Source organism: Hypanus sabinus, unplaced genomic scaffold, assembly GCF_030144855.1.
Source record: "Hypanus sabinus isolate sHypSab1 unplaced genomic scaffold, sHypSab1.hap1 scaffold_1307, whole genome shotgun sequence".
NCBI lineage: Eukaryota > Metazoa > Chordata > Chondrichthyes > Myliobatiformes > Dasyatidae > Hypanus > Hypanus sabinus.
The window spans coordinates 57,673-81,024 of record NW_026779375.1 but is presented as its reverse complement, the minus strand read 5'-3'; the positions used below and the strand labels follow the sequence as shown (position 1 = coordinate 81,024).

The 23,352-nt window shown below is 46.0% G+C and overlaps 1 protein-coding gene across 1 annotated transcript; it reads left to right on the top strand.

The window, feature by feature from the left end:
- The first annotated feature begins 6,642 nt into the window (after nucleotides 1-6,642).
- Nucleotides 6,643-23,077, top strand: LOC132386777 (carcinoembryonic antigen-related cell adhesion molecule 5-like). Its single transcript, XM_059959108.1, has 8 exons — nucleotides 6,643-6,716; nucleotides 16,603-16,890; nucleotides 18,655-18,778; nucleotides 20,770-20,825; nucleotides 21,225-21,289; nucleotides 21,485-21,526; nucleotides 21,856-21,899; nucleotides 22,259-23,077. Exons 1-8 carry the CDS (start codon nucleotides 6,662-6,664, stop codon nucleotides 22,260-22,262), a joined length of 678 nt encoding a protein of 225 aa, XP_059815091.1. The 5' UTR covers nucleotides 6,643-6,661; the 3' UTR covers nucleotides 22,263-23,077.
- The last annotated feature ends 275 nt before the right edge of the window (nucleotides 23,078-23,352 follow it).

The following is a 23,352-nucleotide window of genomic DNA, read 5'->3' as shown; positions in this document are numbered from 1 at the left end:
CCCTGTTGCCGAGGACCTGAAAAATCGGGATCTCCCAGTGGTCACACATCGGGACGGGTAACCTGAAGAGATCTTTCCTTTCACCTCTCAACTGGATTTGACTGAATTTTATGACAACGCAGGTGCTGGGGTTGTTGGAAATATCAAGAGAAAGGGCTCCCCGGAATACACACAGGAGGTCGGGCAGCCCCTGTGGAGAAGGAACATTAAAGATTTCAAGTTGAAATCCGCCGTCAGAACAGCTGGACGAATGTCTTCATTCCCATGTCTCTCCAACTCCGGCGAAGGTTCATTTAACATTTTAGTGCCGCTTTGTTGTTCCCCGCCTTCCCGTCCTGCATCGCAATGTCGACTGCTGCTTCTCTTTTCACAGATGCTGCCCGATCTGCTGAGTTTTTTCAGCGGTTTATGCTTCTACGCCTTAATATGATGTTACTCTTACCCCCGGTAACTGGCTCCAAGATGGTTCGCTCACTGTGTCCGGCGGCTGTATTTTATTCACAAAGGGGTAGCTTCCTTAACTTAGTGAAGTCAGGCTTGCACTGCTCGGGGATCTGTATTCTGATAAACGCATCGACTTCTCAAAACGTCAGGAGTTTCACCCGACAATAGGTGGTGATGTCAAGTGAAGCTGATACTGTGAAGAGCGGCTTTGAGCGATCCTGATGACAAGCACCGGCCCGCGGTTACTGAGGCTGAAAACCCGACAGGGCAGTCCATAACTTTAACAGAAGAGTTCTACCCGCTCTTTAGTTCTGTATCCTCTGGGACACGAGTAATATTATTCGCCTTACACTTAAATGAATATTTTAAATTTCCGGCAAATTGACATCGAAATAAATCCCTCCAGACCCTCTGTGATATCTGGAACTCTGCTCCATATTCCATTTTATCCCTCTGGTGACCGACGTCGACAGAAGAGCATAGCATGAAAATGGCTAAATTGTGAAATGAAATTACTTGGACGTTTAAGCGGTCCATTGAAGTGGAATATGGGCAGAAACTTTTATTTACGCGACAAACTGATCTTTACAGAAAAGCCGCTGCGTTTCACCGTTACGTCGTTCTGAACCTGGCAAGTACAATTTCCACTGGCAACGTTGACAATTGACTCGATGGTGTCGCCCTGTCCTGTCTGCTGTCAGCTCCACTGCGCCATCTAGAGTCAGCATTGGGAACTGACTGGACAGAACAAGTTAATTTCAGACTTGTTACAGTATCTGTGACAACCGGACCCTGCGGCTAAATCCCCAAGTTGCCTGACCCATCTACAACAGAAATAGAGGTTGTATGCTGTTTCTGTGATCGGTGATATTGAGTGTAAACTAACGTAATGATCCAACTGCGTACATACAAGATATCAGTTCGGTCAGATGTATTCTAATCATGCTCTATCTGAATTGAGCCCTTAGCGTCACAGGGGAAAACAACTTTATCATTGTTTTTTCTAAGAGTGCAGTAGTTGATGTTTACATTGACACGAGACACGGGCTCGTGAAGAGGAGGGCGCAGCGTCAGTTCCTCCAGGTCATGGAGAGGGCATGTGATTTACTTTTTTTTCGATGGCGAAGGCTCTGCTCCTGCATTGTACAGCTCTATGTGTGATAGTAAATTGTTTTCATCGAAGGGAGAGTCACGAACAAAGCGACGTAATCATCACATAAATGTTCGGACTTCGAGAAATCAGAGGTCCATCAGCCAGTAATCATCAGAGGATCAGAGGTGGAGGGGTCAGTAACTTTAAATTTCTGGTTGCTACTCTCTCATCAGACCAGGCCTGGAACCACAGTAGAGATGTAATTGCGTGGAAAACACGAGAACTGTTTTAATTCCTCAGGAGCCTGACGAGATCCGGCATGTCATGAAATACCTCGGACAACCTCTGTGGATGTGTTGCGGGAAGTGCACTGAGAGTCTGCAGTCAGACATCGTGTGGGAAGACCAATGTCTCCGAGCGGCAAATCACCCAGTAGGTGGCGCAGTCGTCCCAGTAGATCACGGGCACAACCCTCCAAACCACTGAGCAGATCCACGTGAAACGCGTCGGAGAAAAGCATCATCCACCGTCACAAAGATCCTCACGACCCGGTGTGTGCACTTTTCCCGCTGCTGCCATGAGGTAGAAGGTAACGCTGCCTCGGGACTGGCAGCACCGGAATCAAGAACAGTCGCTGACCCTCAACCATCAGACTCTTCACCGAAAGGAGATTACCACGCTGATTTAAGGACCCTGTTATCCTGTTATCTCGCAGTCGTGATTTCTTGTTATTATTTATATCTGCATTTGCACAGTTACATTTATCCTGTTTACAGTTACACTTCTATAGATTTGCTGACATGCCCACAGTAAAAGAATCTGAGGGTGCTTGTGGTGACGTGTATGTATGTACACTGATGATATATTTTACTTTGACTGTGATTTACTTGCTAAGTTGAACTATAATCCTTCAGCTGTCACGTGACAGTCAGACCCGGTCTCTGAGTCCGTAACTCAGGTGTCATTTGCCTATTGAAATACTGTCCAAAATTCAGACCCGACCTGTCCTTCCTCTCGCTGTGGTGGACTTTACCTGTGCGGATTGGGGAGACAATCGTCTCTATTCTCCGGGCGAACGTCGCGGCAGAATAAACAAACAGACAGACAGACGAAGCACATAAATGAGTAAATTGATGACAGAAATGAAAGAACGAATAATTAAATTAACCCAGGAGATTATACACCAGTGAGCCTTACCTCAGCGGTGGGAAGGAGATCGCGAGAGGCAGGATTTATGGCCATTTGCGAGCAGGCTTTTTCCACTGAGGCTCGGGGAGAGAAAAAGCAGAGGACATGAGTTAAGGGTGAAGGGGGAAAGTTTAAAGCCAACATCGGGGCGGGGCTTCTTCACACAGAGAGGGGTTGGAGTGTGGAATGAGCTGCCAGCTGAAGTGGTAAATGTGGTATCACTTCTAACACTTAAGAAAATCTTGGACAGGTACATGGATGAAAGGTGGATGGAGGGATATGGTCAAGGTGCAGGTCAGTGGGACTGGGTGGAAAAATGGTTCGGCACAGACAAGAAGGGCGGAAGGGCCTGTTTCTGTGCTGTAATGATCTTCTCTAAATTCACGGCTGAAGAATATGCGTGCTGTCCGCCCGTCCCTTAGATTCTGTGGGTAACACAGGAGATTCGCGAACGACTGATCCAGTGGAAACCACGCCTCATCGCCCTCAGGATGATCCCCAGCCTGGTGGTTTCAACAGGATACGGCGGGACCTGCTCGGAGCCATGGTATCAACAAGAGGAACACGTACTGTCACCATTCCAGGCAGATGGTCAGCGGGTACAGCTGGGCATAGAATGAGGGTCCTGGACACTCGCCGAACTACTTGACGCTCGGGCGCGATGCGAGGTTGCCTGTAGATCTCTGTTTTAGGACTGGCAGTGAGAGACATCGCACAGAAGACCTTCATTATTGACTTGGCTAATCTGAGGAGGATCTGCTGAAGGCCCGTGAACTGGAAGCTGTCTCTTCTATTAAGTAGTCAAGGAAGCAAGAGAGATAGGATCAACAGATTAGATTCGCCCAACTGAGGCCTGGAGGATGAGTCGTAACAAGGCGTTTGGTGCTCTCAGCGAGGATTAAATTGGCTAAATCGTTTTGGTGAACACCTACGCTCGGTCCGCCAGAGAAAGCAGGATCTCCCAGTGGCCACACATTTTAATTCCACGTCCCATTCCCATTCTGATATGTCTATCCATGGCCTCCTCTACTGTCAAGATGAAGCCACACTCAGGCTGGGGAAACAACACCCTATATACTGGCTGTATACCCTCCAACCTGATGGCATTAACATTGACTTCTCTAACTTCCGTTAATGCCCCTCCTCCCCTTCCTACCGCATCCCTGATATACTTAGTTTTCTTCCCTCTGCTCCTTTTTTTCTCTCTCTTTCTGCCCATCACTCTTCCTGTTCTCCATCTCCCTCTGGTGCTCCCCTCTTTCTCCCTTTCTTTCTTTCTTTCTCCCGAGGCCTCCCGTCCCATGCTCCTTTCCCTTCTCCAGCTCTATATCCCTTTCGCCAATCACCTTTCCGGCTCTCAACTTCACCCCACCCCCTCCGGTCTTCTCCTATCAGTTCGCATTCCCCTCCCCCTCTTACTTTCACATCCCTTACTATCTGACCTTTCAGTTAGTCCTGACGAAGGATCTCGGCCCGAAACGTCTGCTACCTGTCCTTCTGTGTTCCACCAGCGCTTTGTGTGTGTTGCCTGAATTTCCAGCATCTGCAGATTTCCTGGTGTTTGCGGATTGAATTGGCTGACCGTTCGGTGGCGACGCCTTTCGGACTGGAGGGTCTGATGCCAGCTTGGCCAGTTTGCCGGGTGAAGGCTGAAGACGGGAAGACACATCCAGCTTCCGGAAAATTTCAGCTCCAACTTTGTGCACATTTTTATTTTCTTGATTATAATGGGCAATAATATTTAATTTTTCTCCCTTTCTTTTCTTCCTGAACCATTGTTTGATTAAGTCGGCTTTCATAAATAAACCTTTCCTATTGTATACAGTGTACGATCGGTGATATCTTGAGGACGGGAAATTGCAAGAGGGCAGCATTTCCACAGTCTTCGCTCAGATTGGGGTGAGGGTGGACAATATATCCCGGGTCTCTCTGTTTGGTGAGAAACAAGTCATATCACGGCTAGAGGTGCGGAGTTCGAGAAAAATAGTTTTCTCACCGCTGTGTTGATTGGCCTGTTAACGAGGGGCTAAACAGCGGTGTTTCTGGATGCGCCCGGTAAAATGGGGTTCCACTCATGTGTCTGTACGTGCAGAGTATCTTGAATTTTCTGACCTCACCTCCATTGAAATCGTGCAAAATAAATTCCTCGGTCGCAAACGTGATCTCTCTGATCCACTGTTCTCTCAGATACAAACTCACACGTGAACCTTCTCAGTCCTCCCAAGGGAGGTGTGGGACATCTTCACTGAGGCATCCTGATTTCTGCTTCGATCCAGGATGCTGAGGTCAGCTCTGGAGCATCTCATGGTGGCTGTTTGTCTTTGGTACAATAAGTTAGGTTTAACAGAAGCGAGTTTCTCTTCCCTGCTCTATTTGCTTTACACTGATGGAAGACTATGAGGTTATGCACAGCTCCAATGACATGTTGACGTCTGCTGACGACACCACCGATGGTGACGAATCAGGAGGGGCTAACTGCACACAAATTTACTTGCTCCATCTCTTTCAAGGACGTTTATCAAAGTTCACTTTTGTAACCAGATACAACCCCGGGGATAATTTTCTTGTGGCATCCTTAGTAAATCCATGGCTTGATAACCGTATTAGAATCAGGGAGACGGCAAATCCACGACGTGTTACAGCAGGTTGCAAACGACAGCACATTGTAGGAATGAAACATACAGAAAGAATGACAAATGAACAAATAAGCAGCGATAGGGTGTGGGATATCAAGCATTAACTTTGTACAACAACGAGGTCGATGGGTCAATGCAGATGGGCAGAAGCTCCTGTTTGAGTGTTGAGGGGCGTTTCGACTTTGTGCCTCCGTGATGGTGAGGATTGTGCCGTTAATGGATGTGATTGTGCCGACAATCCTCTGCAGCCTCTGCCCATGCTGTACACCACCCCGTGCCATTTCTGACATGCCAAGTCTCTTCACACTCTTAATAAGCTGCCGCCGCTGATGTGCCTTTCGTTGTGAATGTATCAGTATGTCAGGCCAAGCGGAGATCTTCCACGAAGTTCCGCGCCGAAGATCTTAAAGCTGTTCGCCATTTGCACCACTTCAATGTGGACGTGTGTATATTCTCCCGATTTCTCTTTCGTGAAGTCGACAATCAACTCCTTCGTCGTGTTGTCTCTGTGTGCAAAATTGTCGTGGCGGCGCCACTCAGCCAGTCTACCTATCTGGTTGGAAAGTAGTTTTCAGGTAAAAGTCACGTGAGCTGGTAGAGGAGGAATGAAGAGGAGCGAGGACTGAAAGGGCTTCTACATCTTCCGTGTTTCAGGCTCGTTCATTCTCCCCGACACGTTCTCGCTCGGCCATCCATTCAGCTCCGCCTTTTCCGATGACGGGCTGCAGTGATCCGGCCCGGGGACCAGGAAGTGCGGCTCGGTCTCCGAGTGTGACAGAGACAGGCGCTGCTCTCTCGGGATGGCGGGACTGTCCTTCTCGGCGTTTGTTCTTTGTCTCTTCATTCCTGCGGGTGAGGGTCTCTCTCTCACAGGCCGGTAGTGTTCAGAGAACCGACAGAACGGCAGGTGGTTGCTGTAGAAAATAGATTACGAGAGATGTTACAGCTTAAATGTCGGTACTTATTGTTCTGTGTTAGTATCTGTGTAGTTCGAGACTATCCGCCTCTGTCGCTTTTCCCTGATCCGGTTTTCCCTTCCTCAGGTCATTCTCAGAAGTTTACCATCCACGTGGAGCACAGCCGGATAAATGTCCCCGAGGGGGCTGATGCGTTCTTCTCCGTGCGGCCGTCGGCCGGGCTCAGCAGAGTGATCTGGTTTGTTAAGGATGAAATAATCGCCCACTGGAACAATCAGAACGTGACCAAAGAATTCACTTCTCGGGCTGAGTTATTCGCCTCCAACGGGTCGCTTCTGCTGAAGTCGGTGAACAGCGCGGACAGTGGGGAATACCGTGTGGATATGCTTCCAACCAGCGGCTCCGAGACCTCAGCGTTCGTCACTCTGCATGTCCTCGGTAAGTGAGATTTCGCCGTATTCAGTCACGCATTCCCGGAAGATTACTTTCATTTTATTCCTGTGGTGAAAGAATACAATTTCACCTTTACTGTTTGTTCGTTGCGAAATAGAAACGATATCGACTAAACAAGACAGAGCCACAGGTTCCAGCCTCCAGTGACACTTAACAGTCCCCCTATTAGGTCAGGTCGCCACTACACCCTGTGTGGCTGCTCCGTTTGTAAACAGAATCTGTGTTTACTGCAGTAAGTTACACCTGGTTCAACGTTCTTTGTCCACTCTCTATTTTATCGTGGCTGCTGTTCCGAGGAGCCGGTGAAATTCTATTGACATTGAGAGGCCAAAGGAGGGAACTCCAGTGCCGAGACAATATTTGTCCGCGGTGAGATTTTCAACCTCATTCCACAGTAGATTCAGAATCAGAATCAAGTTTATCATCACCGGCACGTGTGGTGAAATTTGTTAACTTAGCAGCAGCGGTTCAATGCAATACCTAATACAGAAATAGAAGAAGAGGAAAAAAATACTGCTACTACCACTACTACTAATAATCATAATAATATTAATAATAATGAACTATAATCCTTCAGCTGTCACGTGACAGTCAGACCCGGTCTCTGAGTCCGTAACTCAGGTGTCATTTGCCTATTGAAATACTGTCCAAAATACAGACCCGACCTGTCCTTCCTCTCGCTGTGGTGGACTTTACCTGTGCGGATTGGGGAGACAATCGTCTCTATTCTCCGGGCGAAGACGAAGCACGAAAATGAGTAAATTGATGACAGAAATGAATGAACGAATAATTAAATTAATCCAGGGGATTATACACCAGTGAGCCTTACCTCAGCGGTGGGAAGGATGTTGGAGAAGATCGCGAGAGGCAGGATTTATGGTCGTTTGCGAGCAGGCTTTTTCCACTGAGGCTCGGGGAGAAGGAATGCAGGGGACATGGGTTATGGGTGAAGGGGAAATGTTTAAAGGGAACATGGGGGGCGGGTTCTTCACACAGAGAGTGGTGGGAGTGTGGAATGAGCTGTCAGATGAAGTGGGAAATGTGGGCTCACTTTTAGCATTTAAGAAAATCTTGGATAGGTACATAGATGAAAGTGGTTTGGAGGGAAATGGTCCTGGTGCAGGTCAGTGGGACAAGGCAGAAGAACGGCTCGGCACAGCCAAGAAGGGAGGAAGGCCCAGACCGAGCAATTCATTCTGAGACAGTGGCAGATGTTTGCGAAATAGTTCACAACAATTGATCATTTGTTGAAGAAAATATTGTTTCTGTTCAAGACTGAAGCTTATGACTCAAGGGTCCAATTATCTGACCCGAGGACCAGGAAGTGTGGCTCAGTCCCCAGATATATCAGACACAGGCGCTGCTCCCTCGGAGCATATCCCGGACGGTAGTAATGAAACAAGAGCATATCCCGCATGGTAGTAATGTGACCAGAGCATATTCCTGGTGGTAGTAATTGGACAAAAGCATATCCGGATGGTAGTAATGAGACAAGAGCATATCCCGACTGGTAGTAATGAGACAAGAGCATATTCCGCATGGTAGTAATGTGACCAGAGCATATTCCTGGTGGTAGTAATTGGACAAAAGCATATCCGGATGTTAGTAATGAGACAAGAGCATATCCCGGACGGTAGTAATGAAACAAGAGCATATCCCGCATGGTAGTAATGTGACCAGAGCATATTCCTGGTGGTAGTAATGAGACAAGAGCATATCCCGGATGGTAGTAATGTGACCAGAGCATATTCCTGGTGGTAGTAATTGGACAAAAGCATATCCGGCTGTTAGTAATGAGACAAGAGCATATCCAGGATGGTAATAATGAGACAAGAGCATATCCCGACTGGTAGTAATGAGACAAGAGCATATTCCGGATGGTAGTAATGAGACGAGAGCATGTCCCGCCTGCTAGTAATTAGAAGAGACCATGTCACGGATGCTAGTAATGAGACAAGAGCATATTCCGACTGGTAGTAATGAGACAAGTGCATATTCCGGATGGTAGTAATGAGACGAGAGCATGTCCCGGATGGTAGTAATTAGAAGAGACTATGTCACGGAGGCTAGTAATGAGACAAGAGCATATTCCGGATGGTAGTAATGAAACAAGAGCATATTCCGGATGGTAGTAATGAGACAAGAGCATATTCCGGATGGTAGTAATGAGACAAGAGCATATTCCGGATGGTAGTAATGAGACGAGAGCATGTCCCGCCTGCTAGTAATTAGAAGAGACTATGTCACGGAGGCTAGTAATGAGACAAGAGCATATCCCGACTGGTAGTAATGAGACAAGAGCATATACCGGATGGTAGTAATGAGACAAGAGCATATCCCGACTGGTAGTAATGAGACAAGAGCATATCCCGGATGGTAGTAATAAGACGAGAGCATGTCCCGCCTGCTAGTAATTAGAAGAGACCATGTCACGGATGGTAGTAATGAGACAAGAGCATATTCCCAATGGTAGTAATGAGACGAGACCAGGTCACGGAAGGTGGTGGCCCTTATTTCTGGACCTTTTATTGTTGAGTGACCACCTTTTCAAGATGTCTTGGATTATGGTGAGGCTTGTACGGTGATGGATGTGACTGTGTACCCAGCCCTCTGCAATCTTTGCCGATCCTGGGCATTGGAGCGTGCTGATCAGAGGGCAATGGGAACAGTCAGAGGCAGAGTGCTCCCCACCTTGCATATTTCCCGGTCTTTGGTGTCAAACCAATACCAAGTCTCTTCAATGACGTAACAGGATAAAATCGCTGACGTGACTTTCTTTGTGAAGGTAAACATATGTGCAGCCAAACAGAGATACCCTAAGAAAGAGCTTAAAGCTGCTCACCCTTACCTCCGCTGACCCTTCAATGAGAACTGGTGAGTGTTCTCCCGACTGCCCCTTCCTGAGGTTACAATCTATTCCTTGGTCTCGCTGACTTTGTGTGCAAACTCAAATGCGATGACATCACCCGACCAGTCCATCAATCTCGCAGGAAAACAGTTTTGAGAAAAATGCTACGTGTGCTGATAGAGGACGGCAGAAGAATATCAAGGGCAGAATAGCCCCCTGTTTCCGCAGTGTTTTATGTGCGTTCAGTGTCCGCCTTCTCGCTGTGCGATCCATTCAGCTCCGGGTTTTCAGATAAGAGACTCCCGAGGACTGCAATAGTGACCGGGAGATGTGGCTCACTCGCCCAGGGTAACAGAGACAGTCTCAGCTCTCTCGGGATCGCGTGCATGACGTTCACTTTACTCTCTCTCTTTCTCTTCATGTCGGTGGGTGAGAGAAACTCTCTTCGAGACCATTATCGGATTCCACACAACAGCAGATAGTTGTGGAACAGCACACAGGATTTGATCCAGATATTCAGCACAGATTCTCTGATCCAATCAGCGCTGCCGCTTGTGACGTCAGAATCCAGATATCGGTGATCACGTCGGACAGTGGGGTATACCGTGTGAATATGGTTCCAGCTAATGGCTCACAAACCTCAGCGACCATCTCTCCATCTGTATGTCCTTGGTAAGTGAGACAGAGTTATACAGAGTTCTGCCATCTCCGACTATAACATTCATTTCATTCCCGTTGTTATAGAATACAATCTAACCCTTACTGTTCGTTGCTGAACGACGGATTCTTTCCGAATGAAAAACTAGACCGAGTGAACAACACAGTTCCGCATTAGATTTAGTTTGAAGTCCATCTCGGACAGGCCTCGGCGATGATTGGTGACTGTGGACGCAGCACCTGGCCTCCAGTGTACCCGGCCAGTCCCACTTTCCGGACTGCTCAACTCTCACTCATACTCAGTAAAGTTGTAGATTAGTAACTTTAACAGGATTAATGGAAAACCCACGAGAGTGGACAAGACAACACACTGCGCAGATACAAAGAGTAATAAGTAATGGGAACATGAAATATCAAGATAAAGTTTCCTTAAAGAGAGATCATTGGTTGTGGGAACCAACTGAGTGTTGTTATCCGCTTTGTTCAAGAGCCTGATGGCTGAAGGATTATAACTATCCTTCAGCTCGATGGGGACAGTCTTGAGGTTCTTGTACCTTCCACCTGATGGCAGCATCGCGGGAGGCTCAACTCCTGGGTGGTGAGGGTGTCTGATAATGGATGAAAACGCGTCATGCAGATGCACTCAATGGTCTTTGAAAAAACGTAGAACCATTGAAAAACCTACAGGACTATACAAAGCTGTGCCGAGAATGTCCCTGCCAGAGAAGTTACCTATCGTTTCCCATAGCCCTCTATTCTTTATAGAGGGCTTTACCCATGGTGGACAGGGTTGAATCCACTAATTTTTGCCGGATTTTCCATTCAAAGGCATCGACTTTCCTCATTCCAGGCCGTGAGGTAGAAGGTCAATACTCTCACCATTAAACATCTGTCGACGTTTGTCAAAGCTTTAGACGTCAGGACGAATCTCCGCAGACTCCTAAGGAAGTGGGGGCGCTGCCACGCCATCGTAGCTTTTGCACTTACGTGCTGGGTCCAAGACCAGCGCGTACTACAAGCAGTTAGAATGCTCCCAACGGCACAACTTTAGAAATTTGCGAGTATTTCCAGTAGCATATCAAGTTCCCTCAATCTCCTTATGAAAAATTGCCTTCACGGCCATTGCATCAATATGTTGGGCCCGGGATAGATTCTCAGAAAGGTTGACAACCAGCATATTTAGACTGCTCCCAATCCGTGTGCATCCAGTGTGGATTGTCTGCGAGGAAGCGACGTTATTCCAGATCCACAGAGGCTGCCGTCTTTCGGTGAGGAAGTCAAGGATCCAGATGCAGGGGAGGATACAGCCACCCAGAGTTGGGAGCGAATCAATGGGAATTGAGAACAATGTTTCTGTTGAGTGGTGAACTTCAGTCAATGATCAACAGCCTGCCATTGGTTTCAATATCGGCCAGTTGGCCCAAGGCCCAGTGCAAAGCGAGTGGGACTGTATCGGTTGTAGATCCGCTTTTGGGAAAAGCAAATTGCAGCGGGTGGCATTCTAGTCATGACCAACTGATCAGAGTATTGGAAATTGATCCTGGTGTTTGGTATTGGGAAATGAACCTGGTGTTTGGTATTGGGAATTGAACCTGATGTTTGGAATTGGAAATTGAACCTGAAGTTTGGTATTGGGAATTGAACCTGATGTTTGGTATTGGGAATTGAACCTGGTGTTTGGTATTGGGAATTGAACCTGGTGTTTGGTATTGGGAATTGAACCTGGTGTTTGTTATTGGGAAATGAACCTGGTGTTTGGTATTGGGAAATGAACCTGGTGTTTGTTATTGGGAAATGAACCTGAAGTTTGGTATTGGGAATAGAACATGGTGTTTGTTATTGGGAAATGAACCTGGAGTTTGGTATTGGGAATTGAACCTGGTGTTTGGTATTGGGAATTGAACCTGGTGTTTGTTATTGGGAATTGAACCTGGTGTTTGTTATTGGGAATTGAACCTGGTGTTTGTTATTGGGAATAGAACCTGGTGTTTGGTATTGGGAATTGAACCTGGTGTTTGTTATTGGGAATTGAACCTGGTGTTTGTTATTGGGAATTGAACCTGGTGTTTGTTATTGGGAATTGAACCTGGTGTTTGTTATTGGGAATAGAACCTGGTGTTTGGTATTGGGAATTGAACCTGGTGTTTGTTATTGGGAATAGAACCTGGTGTTTGTTATTGGGAATTGAACCTGGTGTTTGGTGTTGGGAATAGAACCTGGTGTTTGGTATTGGGAATTGAACCTGGTGTTTGTTATTGGGAATTGAACCTGGTGTTTGTTATTGGGAATTGAACCTGGTGTTTGTTATTGGGAATAGAACCTGGTGTTTGGTATTGGGAATTGAACCTGGTGTTTGTTATTGGGAATAGAACCTGGTGTTTGTTATTGGGAATTGAACCTGGTGTTTGGTGTTGGGAATAGAACCTGGTGTTTGGTATTGGGAATTGAACCTGGTGTTTGTTATTGGGAAATGAACCTGGTGTTTGTTATTAGGAATTGAACCTGGTGTTTGTTATTGGGAATAGAACCTGGTGTTTGGTATTGGGAATTGAACCTGGTGTTTGGAGTTGGGAATAGAACCTCATCAGCTGTTACATCTCTCAGTGTTAGAGCATTTTGGAAACAGTGATCATCATTCCATCTCCTTCACAATAGCATTGGAGAGAGATAGGAACAGACATGTTAGCGAAGCGTTTAAATGGAGTAAGGGGAACGATGAGGCCGTCAGGCAAGAACTTGGAGGCTTAAATTGGGAACATATTGTTCTCAGGGAAAGGGACGGAAGAAATGTGGCGAATGTTCAGCGGATGTTTGTGTGGAGTTCTGCAAAGGTACTTTCCAATAAGACAGAGATGTTATGGGAGGGTACAGGAACCGTGGTGTTCAAAGGCTGTAGTGAATCTAGTTGAACGGAAAGATGAGGTATATAACACAGGATATAAATTGTTAATCAGTTTCCAGGGCAGAGAAGGCAACACTACGGGGCCTTTGTTAAGATGAAAGGGGTTTCATTTCAAGCGGTGGCGACAAGCAAAGATCTCACACAGAGCTTGATGCTGATGTAGAAAGATCAGCCGGAGGGATTGGTAGATGCGGACGTAATCGGGTTGTTTAAAATCGATTTGGTCAATTGCGATGAAACAAGAGCGAGTAAATGCTACCACCTCAGGCAGAATATTCGGTGGGATAAACCAGTTGGGGCAAAGGTCCTGATTCAGCTTTGTGTGACTCTAACTGTTAGTGTCTTTGCTGAACCAACCGCTGAACTGTACATTTTGCACGTTGAGATCAGAGGCAGAGATGTTGAAACACCAGCTCGCAGACCGTTGCCTTTTTGGCCGTAATAAGCTGATTCTGTTTCCGAAATTGCTCAACATACATCCTGAACATGTCCTCTTTTCGGAAGGCAAGAACACGTTGACTGGAAGTGTGCATCAGCGGTGGAATGAATTGCAACAGTCGGTTGCTAAGATACAAACCGCAGTTTCGTGAGGGTTTGACTTCCTTCACAGGAGGCGGCGGAAGTCTGGAGCGCGTTGATCTGAGGAGTACTGATCCGACCATGGATTCAAAACTCTCATCACTGTCAACTCCAACGCCAGTTACAGACCAACAAGAGGTGTGCGTGAGGGGCCCTTGCTGTTCCAATGTATTTCCGTGTTTCCCCGTTGGAAACTCTGCAAGCATCAACACCAGTGTGATTCAAGGACACAACAGAAATGGAGAGCGTTGCCCAATAGTTAACAGAACTGAAGATATGAAACTGAGCTGCAAGATTTCCTCTTGTGAAAGAAACGGGGACAGCTGGCCCCGTAACTTCTCAGTCAGGATGCGGGAATGACAGTGTTAAATGCCGAGCTGCAGCCCATGAACTGCGTCCTGTCATTTGTGTGTGCATTGACCAGGTGATATTAGGTCATCTGGCACCTAAGCACAGGTTAGTGATTGGGGGAGATTTTAATTTTCCACACATAGACTGGGGAGCCCACACTGTAAAAGGGATGGATGGTTTGGAGTTTGTAAAATGTGTGCAGGATATTTTATTTTGCAGCATTACATAGAGGTACCATCTAGAGAAGGGGGTGTGTTGGATCTCCTGTTTGTGGATGAGAAAGGCCAGGTGACAGAGGTATGTGTTGTGGAGCACTTCGGGTCCAGTGATCACAATGCTATTAGTTTCAATATAATTGTGGAGATGGATAAGGCTGGACCCAGGGTTGAGATTTTCGATTCGAGAAGGGATAACTTTGAGGAGATGGGAAAGGATTTAGAAGGAGTGGATTGGGACAATTTGTTTTATGGGAAGGATATAATAGAGAAATGGAGGTCATTTAAAGGTGAAATTCTGAGTGTACAGAATCTTTATTTTCTTGTTAGGTTGAAAGGAAATGTTAAAAGTTTGAGAGTACCATGGCTTTCAAGGGATATTGGAAACTTGTTCCGAAAAAAAGAGATATCTGCAATAAGTACAGGAAGCATGGAGGAGATGAGGGGCTCGAGGAATATAAAGAAAGTAAAATCAATCTTAAGAAAGAAATTAGAAAAGCTAAAATAAGATACGAGGTTGCTTTGGCAAGTAAGGTGAAAATAAATCCGAAGGGTTTTGACAGCTATATAAATAGTAAAAGGATAGTGAGGGATAAAATTGATCCCTTAGAGAAGCAGAGTGGTCAGCTGTGTGTGGAGCCGAAAGAGATGGGGGAGATTTTGAACAGACTATTTTCTTCGGTATCCACTAAGGAGAAGGATATTGAATTCTGTAAGGTAAGGGAAACAAGTAGCGAAGTTATGGAAACTATGACGATTAAAGAGGTGCAATTATTGGCGCGTTTCAGGGATATAAATGTGGATAAATCTCCGGATCCTGACAGGATATTCCCTAGGACCTTGAGGGAAGTTAGTGTAGAATAACAGGGGCTCTAACAGAAATATTTCAAATGTCATCAGAAACGGGGATGGTGCCGGAGGATTGGCGTATTGCTCATATGGTTCCATTGTTTAAAAAGGGTTCTAAGAGTAAACCTAGCAAATATAAGCCTGTCAGTTTGACATTAGTGGTGGGTAAATTAATGGAAAGTATTCTTCGGGATGGTATATATAATTCTCTGGATAACTGTTTGTCAGGTTGGAAGCCGGTGACTGGTCTTGTGCCTCAGGGATCTGTACTGGGTCCAATGTTGTTTGTCATATACATTAATGATCTGGACGATGAGGTGGTAAATTGGATCAGTAAGTATGCAGATGATACCAAGGTAGGTGGCTTTGTGGATAATGAAGCAGGTTTTCAAAGCTTGCAAAGAGGTTTAGGCCAGTCAGAAGAGTGGGTTGAATGATGGCAGATGGAGTTTAATGCTGTTAAGTGTGAAGTGTAACATTTTGGTAAGAATAATCCAAATAGGACACACATGTTAAATGGTAGGGCATTGAAGAATGCAGTAGAACAGAGTGATCTAGGAATAATGGTGCATAGTTCCCTGAAGGTGGAATCTCATGTGGATAGGGTGGTGAAGAAAGCTTTTGGTATGTTGGCCTTTATAAATCAGAGCATTGAGTATTCGAGTTGACATGTAGTGTAAAAATTGTACAAGGCATTGGTAAGGCCAAATTTGGAGTACTGTGTACAGTTCTGGTCACCGAATTATAGGAAAGGTGTCAACAAATTAGAGAGAGTACAGGGAAGATTTGTTAGAATGTTACCTGGGTTTCAGCACCTAAGTTACAGGGAAAGGTTGAATAAGTTACGTCTTTATTCTTTGAAGCGTAGAAGGTTGAGGTGGGAGTTGACAGAGTTATTTAAATTTATGAGGGGATAGATAGAGTTGATGTGTATAGACTTTTTTCGATTGTGAGTTAGGGAGATTCAAAGAAGAGGACATGAGTTGAGAGTTAGTGGGCAAAAGTTTAAGGGTAACACGAGGGGGAATATCATTGCTCAGAGACTGGTCGCTGTGTGGAACGAGCTTCCAGTAGAAGTGGTAGAGGCAGGTTCGGTATTGTCATTTAACGTAAAATTGGATAGGTATATTGACAGGAAAGGAATGGAGGGTTATGGGCTGTCTGCGGGTCAGTCGGACTAGGTGAGAGTAAGCGTTCGGCACGGACTAGAAGGGCCGAGAGGGCCTGTTTCCGTGCTGTAATTGTCATATGGTTATATGGTAAATATGTTGTTCACCGTAAGTGACAGCTTTAAAACTTTAAACTCTGTGTCGGAATTTAGTTCAATCAGGAATGAAACCTGATATCGAAAGGCATGGGCGATAAGAGCTATGAATGGAGACAATCTTCAGTTGGCGGCATCCAAATATTGCGGACGTGTTGCAGGTAAACGCAAGTGAAGAACTATTTGCATTTTAATTGTATTTACAGAGTCGGTGAGTGGGGTTGCCGTGGTGACCAATAATTCCACTCCCCTAGAAAACCTCGATACCATCGCACTGAGTTGTGACGCGTTGGGCACTGTTCAGACACTGACATGGTTCAAGGATGACCAACCCATCCGGGAAAACGGCAGAATATTTACATCTTTCGGCAACTCGAAACTGACTGTAATCACTGTGAACAGAAACGACACAGGGACGTACAAGTGCATCGCCAGCAACTCTTTCAGCGGTGGCGCTGGAGAGACGTACGTGCAAGTTTACTGCGGCTGCACAGGTAAATAACAACATTCATTTTTTTTTATATCGGTAAGCACTATAACAAACATATTTTCGCAATGTATAGATGGGTCAAAGAAGGTCCGAATTTTACCGGAGCGACTAGTTGTTTAAAATATTGTTTTAAACCTGAAAATGCTCTGTCAGTCCCTGGTGTACAACGGGAACAATCTCCAGCAGACAGGGCAGGAACTCACCCTTGCGTCAGTGACAATGGGAACAATCTCCTGCAGACAGGGCAGGAACTCACCCTTGTCTCAGTGACAATGGGAACAATCTCCTGCAGACAGGGCAGGAACTCACCCTTCTCTCAGTGACAATGGGAACAATCTCCTGCAGACAGGGCAGGAACTCACCCTTGTCTCAGTGACAATGGGAACAATCTCCGGCAGACAGGGCAGGAACTCACCATTGTGTCAGTGACAATGGGAACAATCTCTTGCAGACAGGGCAGGAACTCACCCTTGTGTCAGTGACAACGGGAACAATCTCCTGCAGACAGGGCAGGAACTCACCATTGTGTCAGTGACAACGGGAACAATCTCCTGCAGACAGGGCAGGAACTCACCCTTGTGTCAGTGACAACGGGAACAATCTCCTGCAGACAGGGCAGGAACTCACCCTTGTGTCAGTGACAACGGGAACAATCTCCGGCAGACAGGGCAGGAACTCACCCTTGTGTCAGTGGCAATGGGAACAATGACGTGATGTGTCACGGGGATCAGAGCTGGGTCCATTGTTATTTGTCATCTATCTCAATGATCTGGATGAGAATGTGGCAAATTGGATCAGCAAATTCGCTGATGATACAAAGATTGGAGGTGCAGTGGACAGTGAGGAAGGTTTTCAAAGCTTGCAGAGGGATTTGGACCAGTTGGAGGAATGGGCTGAAAAACGGCATATGGAGTTTAATGCGGCATGTGTGAGGCATTGCACTTCCGAAGGTCAAATCAAGGTAGAACATACAATGCAAATGGTAGGACACTGAGGGGGGCAGTAGAGCAGAGGGATCTGGGAGTACAGATACAAAATTCCCTAAAAGTGACGTCACACGAAGATAGGGTAGTAAAGGGAGCTTTTGCTACATTTGCCTTTATAAATCAAAGTATTGAGTATAAGAGTTGGAATGTAATGGTGAGGTTGTATAAGAAATTGGTGAGACCGAATTTGGAGTATTGTATGCAGTTTTGGTCACCTAATTACAGGAAGGATATTAATAAGGTTGAAAGAGTGCAGAGAAGGTTTACAAAGATGTTGCCGGGACTTGAGCAACGGAGTTACAGAGAAAAGTTGAATAGGTTAGGACTTCCCTGGAGCGGAGGAGAATGAGCGGTGATTTGATAGAGATGTATAAAATTATGATTGGTATAGATAGAGTGAATGCAAGCAGACTTTTTCCACTGAGGCTAGGGGAGAAAACAAAAACAGAAGTCATGGGTTAAGGGTGAAGGGGGAAAAGATTAAATGGAACACAAAGAGTGGTGGGAGTGTGGAATAAGCTGCCAGATGAAGTTGTAGATGCGGGCTGACTTTTGACATTTGAGAAAATCTTGGACAGTTATATGGGTGAGACGGGTTTGGAGCGATATGGCCCAGGTGCAGATCAGTAGGCAGAAAAATGGTTCGGCACAGCCAAGAAGGGCCGAAAGGCCTGTTTCTGTGCTGTGATGTTCTAAGGTTCTATAAAATCCATTTGACACTGAAAAAGACGGGTTTGCGCAATGTAAGATACATATTTGTTGTTTTTTTGTGTGTGTGTTAGCCCCAGAAACAGGCGACAATTTCACCCTAGGCGCTGCCGCGATCGTGGGCATTGTACTGGGTTCTCTTGCCGGAGGACTGATCGGCGGAGTCTGCGCATGGTTATTCGCAAGGAAAATTGGCGGGTAAATGCCCTTTTCTCCGAATATCGCTTCTTCTTCTAATTATTGCGGGAGATCTTTATTTTGCAGAAGTGGGATATTGGAAGGTTTAACGGGAACCGATGACCGAAGCAATTTACACAAGCCGGAGCTGGAGGAAACTGGCGAGTCGGGCATTACTGGTGGGGAACATGAACCGACGGCCTTTGTGGAAGGAGATTGACTGACATCAGTGGCTGGGAAGTTGTTGGAATCTATAGTTAGGGTTGAGATTAGGGAGTTCCTGGAGGCACACGACAAGATAGGCTAAAGCCAGCATGACAAACCCTTCTGAGGAAATTACTAGCAGTGTAGACAAAGGAGATAAAGTAGATGTGGTTAATTGGATTTTCCGAAGGCCTTTAACAAGGGGCCACTCATGAGGCTGCTCACCGAGTTAAGAGCCAATGGAACTGCAGGGAAGTTACTAGTGTGGGTGGAGCATTGACTGTTCGGCAGAAAACAGAGAGCGGGAATAAAGGGATCCTATTCTGCCTGGCTGCTGATTACTAGTGGAGATCCACAGGGCTCGGTGCTAGGACCGCTACTTTTCACGATGTATGTCAATGATGTGGGCTAAGGGATTCATAGATCTGCGGCTAGGTTTGCCCTTGATACAAAGAGAGGTGGATGAACCGGTAGCGTTCAGGAAACAGAGAGCCTGCAGAGAGAGCAAGATAGTTTAGGGTAATTGGCAAAGAAGCGGCAAATGAAATATGATGTGGTAAAGTGTACGTTCATGCACTTTGTTGGAAGAAATAAACGGGCAGACTATTATTTAGATGGCGAGAGAATTCAAAATCCAGTGATGCAAATAGACTTGGGAGTCCTTGTGCGAGATACCCTAAAGGTTAACCTCCAGGTTGAGTCGGTGGTGAAGAAGGTGAATGCAATGTTTGTACTCAATTCTAGAAGTATAGAATATAAGAGCAGGGATGTGATGTTGAGGCTCTATAAGGCATTCGTGAGACCACACTTGGAGCATTGTGTGCAGTCTTGGGCTCCTTATTTTTATAAAGGGTGTACTGACATTGGAGAGGGTTCAGAGAGGATTCACGAGAATGATTGCAGGAATGAAAGGGTTACCGTTTGAGGAAGGTCTGGGCTGCATTCCCTGGAGTTCAGGGGAATGAGGGGGGATCTCATAGAAGCATTCCGAATGTTGAAAGGCCTGAACAGTTTAGATATGGCAAAGTTATTTCCCATGGTAGGGGAGTCTAGGACAAGAGGGCACGACTTCAGAATTAAGCACGTCCTTTTAGATCCGGGATGCGGAGAAATTACTTTCATCAAGGGGGATAAATCTGTGGAATTTGTTGCCACGAGCGGCTGTGGAGGCCAAGTCATTGGGTGCATTTAAGACAGAGATGGACAGGTTCTTGATTAACCAGGGTATCAAAGGGTATCAGGTGAAAGCAGGGGACATGGGACGACTTGAAGAATTGGATCAGCCCAGGGTTAAATTGCGGAACAGACTCGCTGAGCCGAATGGCCCACTTCTGCTCCTATCTCTTATGGTCTTACAGTCTTTCGGTGGGATGAACGAGGCTGAAAGATATTGATATAGGACAGTGTTGTAAACGGGAACAGGATCAGGGGAACAAGAGTTTAGCTTCCCAAGGACATGTTAAATTGATCAGCAGTTCCGGAATTATCCCACAGATCAGGGGTCACCTGTGGTCAGAATCAGCATTGAGCTTTCCCCCTGAAATGGGAACATTTGACTGAAAGACACTTTCCCCTGGAAAACGGTGATCCAATTGGCCAAAGCAATTCTTTCTCTGTGAAACCCATTGTCGTCACTGTTGTTGCGATCGAGCAGGCCTGGAACCGGGCATCCGATAACCGGGACAGTATCAAGGAGTAACCAGGCAGAATGCAATGGAATGATTGGAGCCGTTTTCACTCTGTGTATCAGCGCAGGAAAGTCAACTCCTCCGGAATTCATGTTTTGTACATTGTTTCTGTTCATTCAGGATCAAAGATCCCCCACAATCCCAATACGACACGAGCATCGATTCCGGACGGAACAGTGAGTGAATTGCATTTCATCTGTTCTGTTACTGGGCCCCTGGAACTCTTAACATTTCATTTAAATATGGCAGTTCCTAGTGCACAGAATCTGCAGGGTTTCATCCGAGAGAATGGTCACGAATAGTGTTGCTTGGGTTGTTGTGTTGTCCGGTTAAATAAGTAAATATTTTCAACACAGGATTACAATATCATTGGCGGGGCGGTATGGTATTTCCCTTTCTGTATCTGACCTAAATTATTGGTCGTCTATACAGGGGGTGACCGGTTTCTGGCGTTTGTGGGAAAGTAGTTCGTGCTGTCGCTGGCATTTTGTTTTGTGGCCGCATTGACATCCGCTGTATTAACAACGGCCCATGATGCTCTTCACCGCTGTGACGTATCTGTACTGTTCCCGCAGGCACCTTGGATACAAACACGGTGAACTCATCGGGAATCTATGAAAATCTCTCAAGGGATGAACAGGTTGGATCTTTGTATTATGTTTATGATCTCAGTCATTGTTTCAAAGATAAGAAGATAAGTAATGTGATGGGTCGCGTCCGAGCAGCAATGAATGTGAAGATTGATACACTCGGGGTTTACACGTGGAGAGACAGAATACAATTGTCGAGCGCAAGGTTAAACGTCACAATAGAAATCTTTAATTTCTCTTTCCAGGGCGCAAGGCACAATGCACAAGATGGAAACTCCACTTACACGGTGAGGGAATTATTTGCGTCTCTCCCTTTTTGAAGTAATTGTTTCCACTTCACACAGTAAGAAACAGACCCTGAAGTGAGACATTCGACAGCGATAATGACGTCGAAGAGGCGGCAATGGGGGCCGCAGAAATGGCGGATGAACTCATGAAGTATCATGTGTTAGTCTGGACTGTGGAGCACAACCTGGTCCCTCTGTCCCACGGTCTTTCCGAGCCGATTTGTTACATGTGTCCACGTCCTTTTCGGAGTTCTTTCAATTCTCCTCCCTCACAGACTGCGTTTGTTATTAACTTTTGCTAATCACAATGATTTATTTCCGTTTAACAGGGACTGGTTCTGGGGGATCGATCTGTTTACAGTGATCTGAAGAGGTAAGTGAGCAGAACATGAGGCTGTCAATGAAAAATGTGACTTGCAAAGGGAACATGTCCATTATGGCCAAGCCGATGAGTTGAGCAGAGCCCCGGCTGTGCGTGCTGCCAAGTTACCCAGTGATTAACAGATGAGAGACATGTAACACTGTGGGACTGTGGTCAGGCGTCGCCGGGCAGCAAACATTGTTATTCAGAGGAATAATCGTCCTGGGCCTGTGGCCTTGCGAAACAGGTAAATTGTCTGCAAATTCTCTTTGACACCGAATAAGTAAATATCGCCAGTATTTGATCTCACCATCTTTATTTCCTTCCAGTTGCCGAGAGAGCCAACATGAATTGTTTATTTATTCCGTCAGATGACGTCACTGTTGAATAGAAGAGGACGGTTGGCCGGGAATTCACACATGAGAAGGACAACCATCGTGGAAGAAGCCACCGTGCCGCACGTCTCTTACTTTTTATATGCGACCGTTATCCGTGTCTCCGGCATCTCTCTCTCGAGTGTCACATCTTCACTCCGAGACATCACTGAAGGGTGTGACACATTTTTTTTATCGTAGCGGCTTAGTTCTCTCACTTCAACCTAGACTCCTCCAGCCCATGATAGGCAGCCTCACGCTTTCACCAACCTTTGCCCTCTCAACTTTGCTCTGCGTTACGATCTCAATAAACTCATTGTCCACATTATAGGCGGTTCAGTTTCTAAAGACATGTTTCGCACAGATCTGAAAAGTAGCAGTGTGTGACTCTCAACCTTCAGACAAGCCTCTATTTCATCTTGTCCGGGAGACTGGTGCAGCGGCTGAAACGGTCACGTGACAATAATTCCAATGATTCCGTCCTTCCCGTCCCGGCTCTTCGTATCAGCAAGTTATAAGAATTAGCTCACTGAATAGTGAGCGGTATGATGTGAGTCTCGTCTTATCCAGCAACCAGATTTTTATCCGTGACATCCAGCCCTATTTGTTTTGGGATCATTCTCCAATGTTAAAAAGTTTCAAAGGTAGAATCTAATGTCAGAAAATCGTATACTTGTATACAGCCGATTGGAACACGCCCACTGATACATAATGCATAGCTATTGCTCTCTATATTCAACTTTCTCATCCACGATTTCACCGCTGAATGATTTAATTGTTTCCCAACACTCACCAATTCCGCCTTCCTGGCACCTTCTAATGACCCCGAAGTCGAGTTCTTTAGAAATATGTCTATTTCCATCTTTTCTGGTTTCCCGCCTGGTTATCCATGCAACTAGATCAGTTAAGGGACTTTTATCCCGATTCACTGGCACCCCAATTCATTTATCAATCCCGGACGAGCCCCCAATTTGTTAGTACCCCGTAACTGTGTGTCTAACCAGCAGAGAAAGAAGAATTTGTTGGAGTCTGGTGGTACTATACTAAAGGTGTTTATTAATAAAAAATAAGCAAAAAACCATATCAATAAT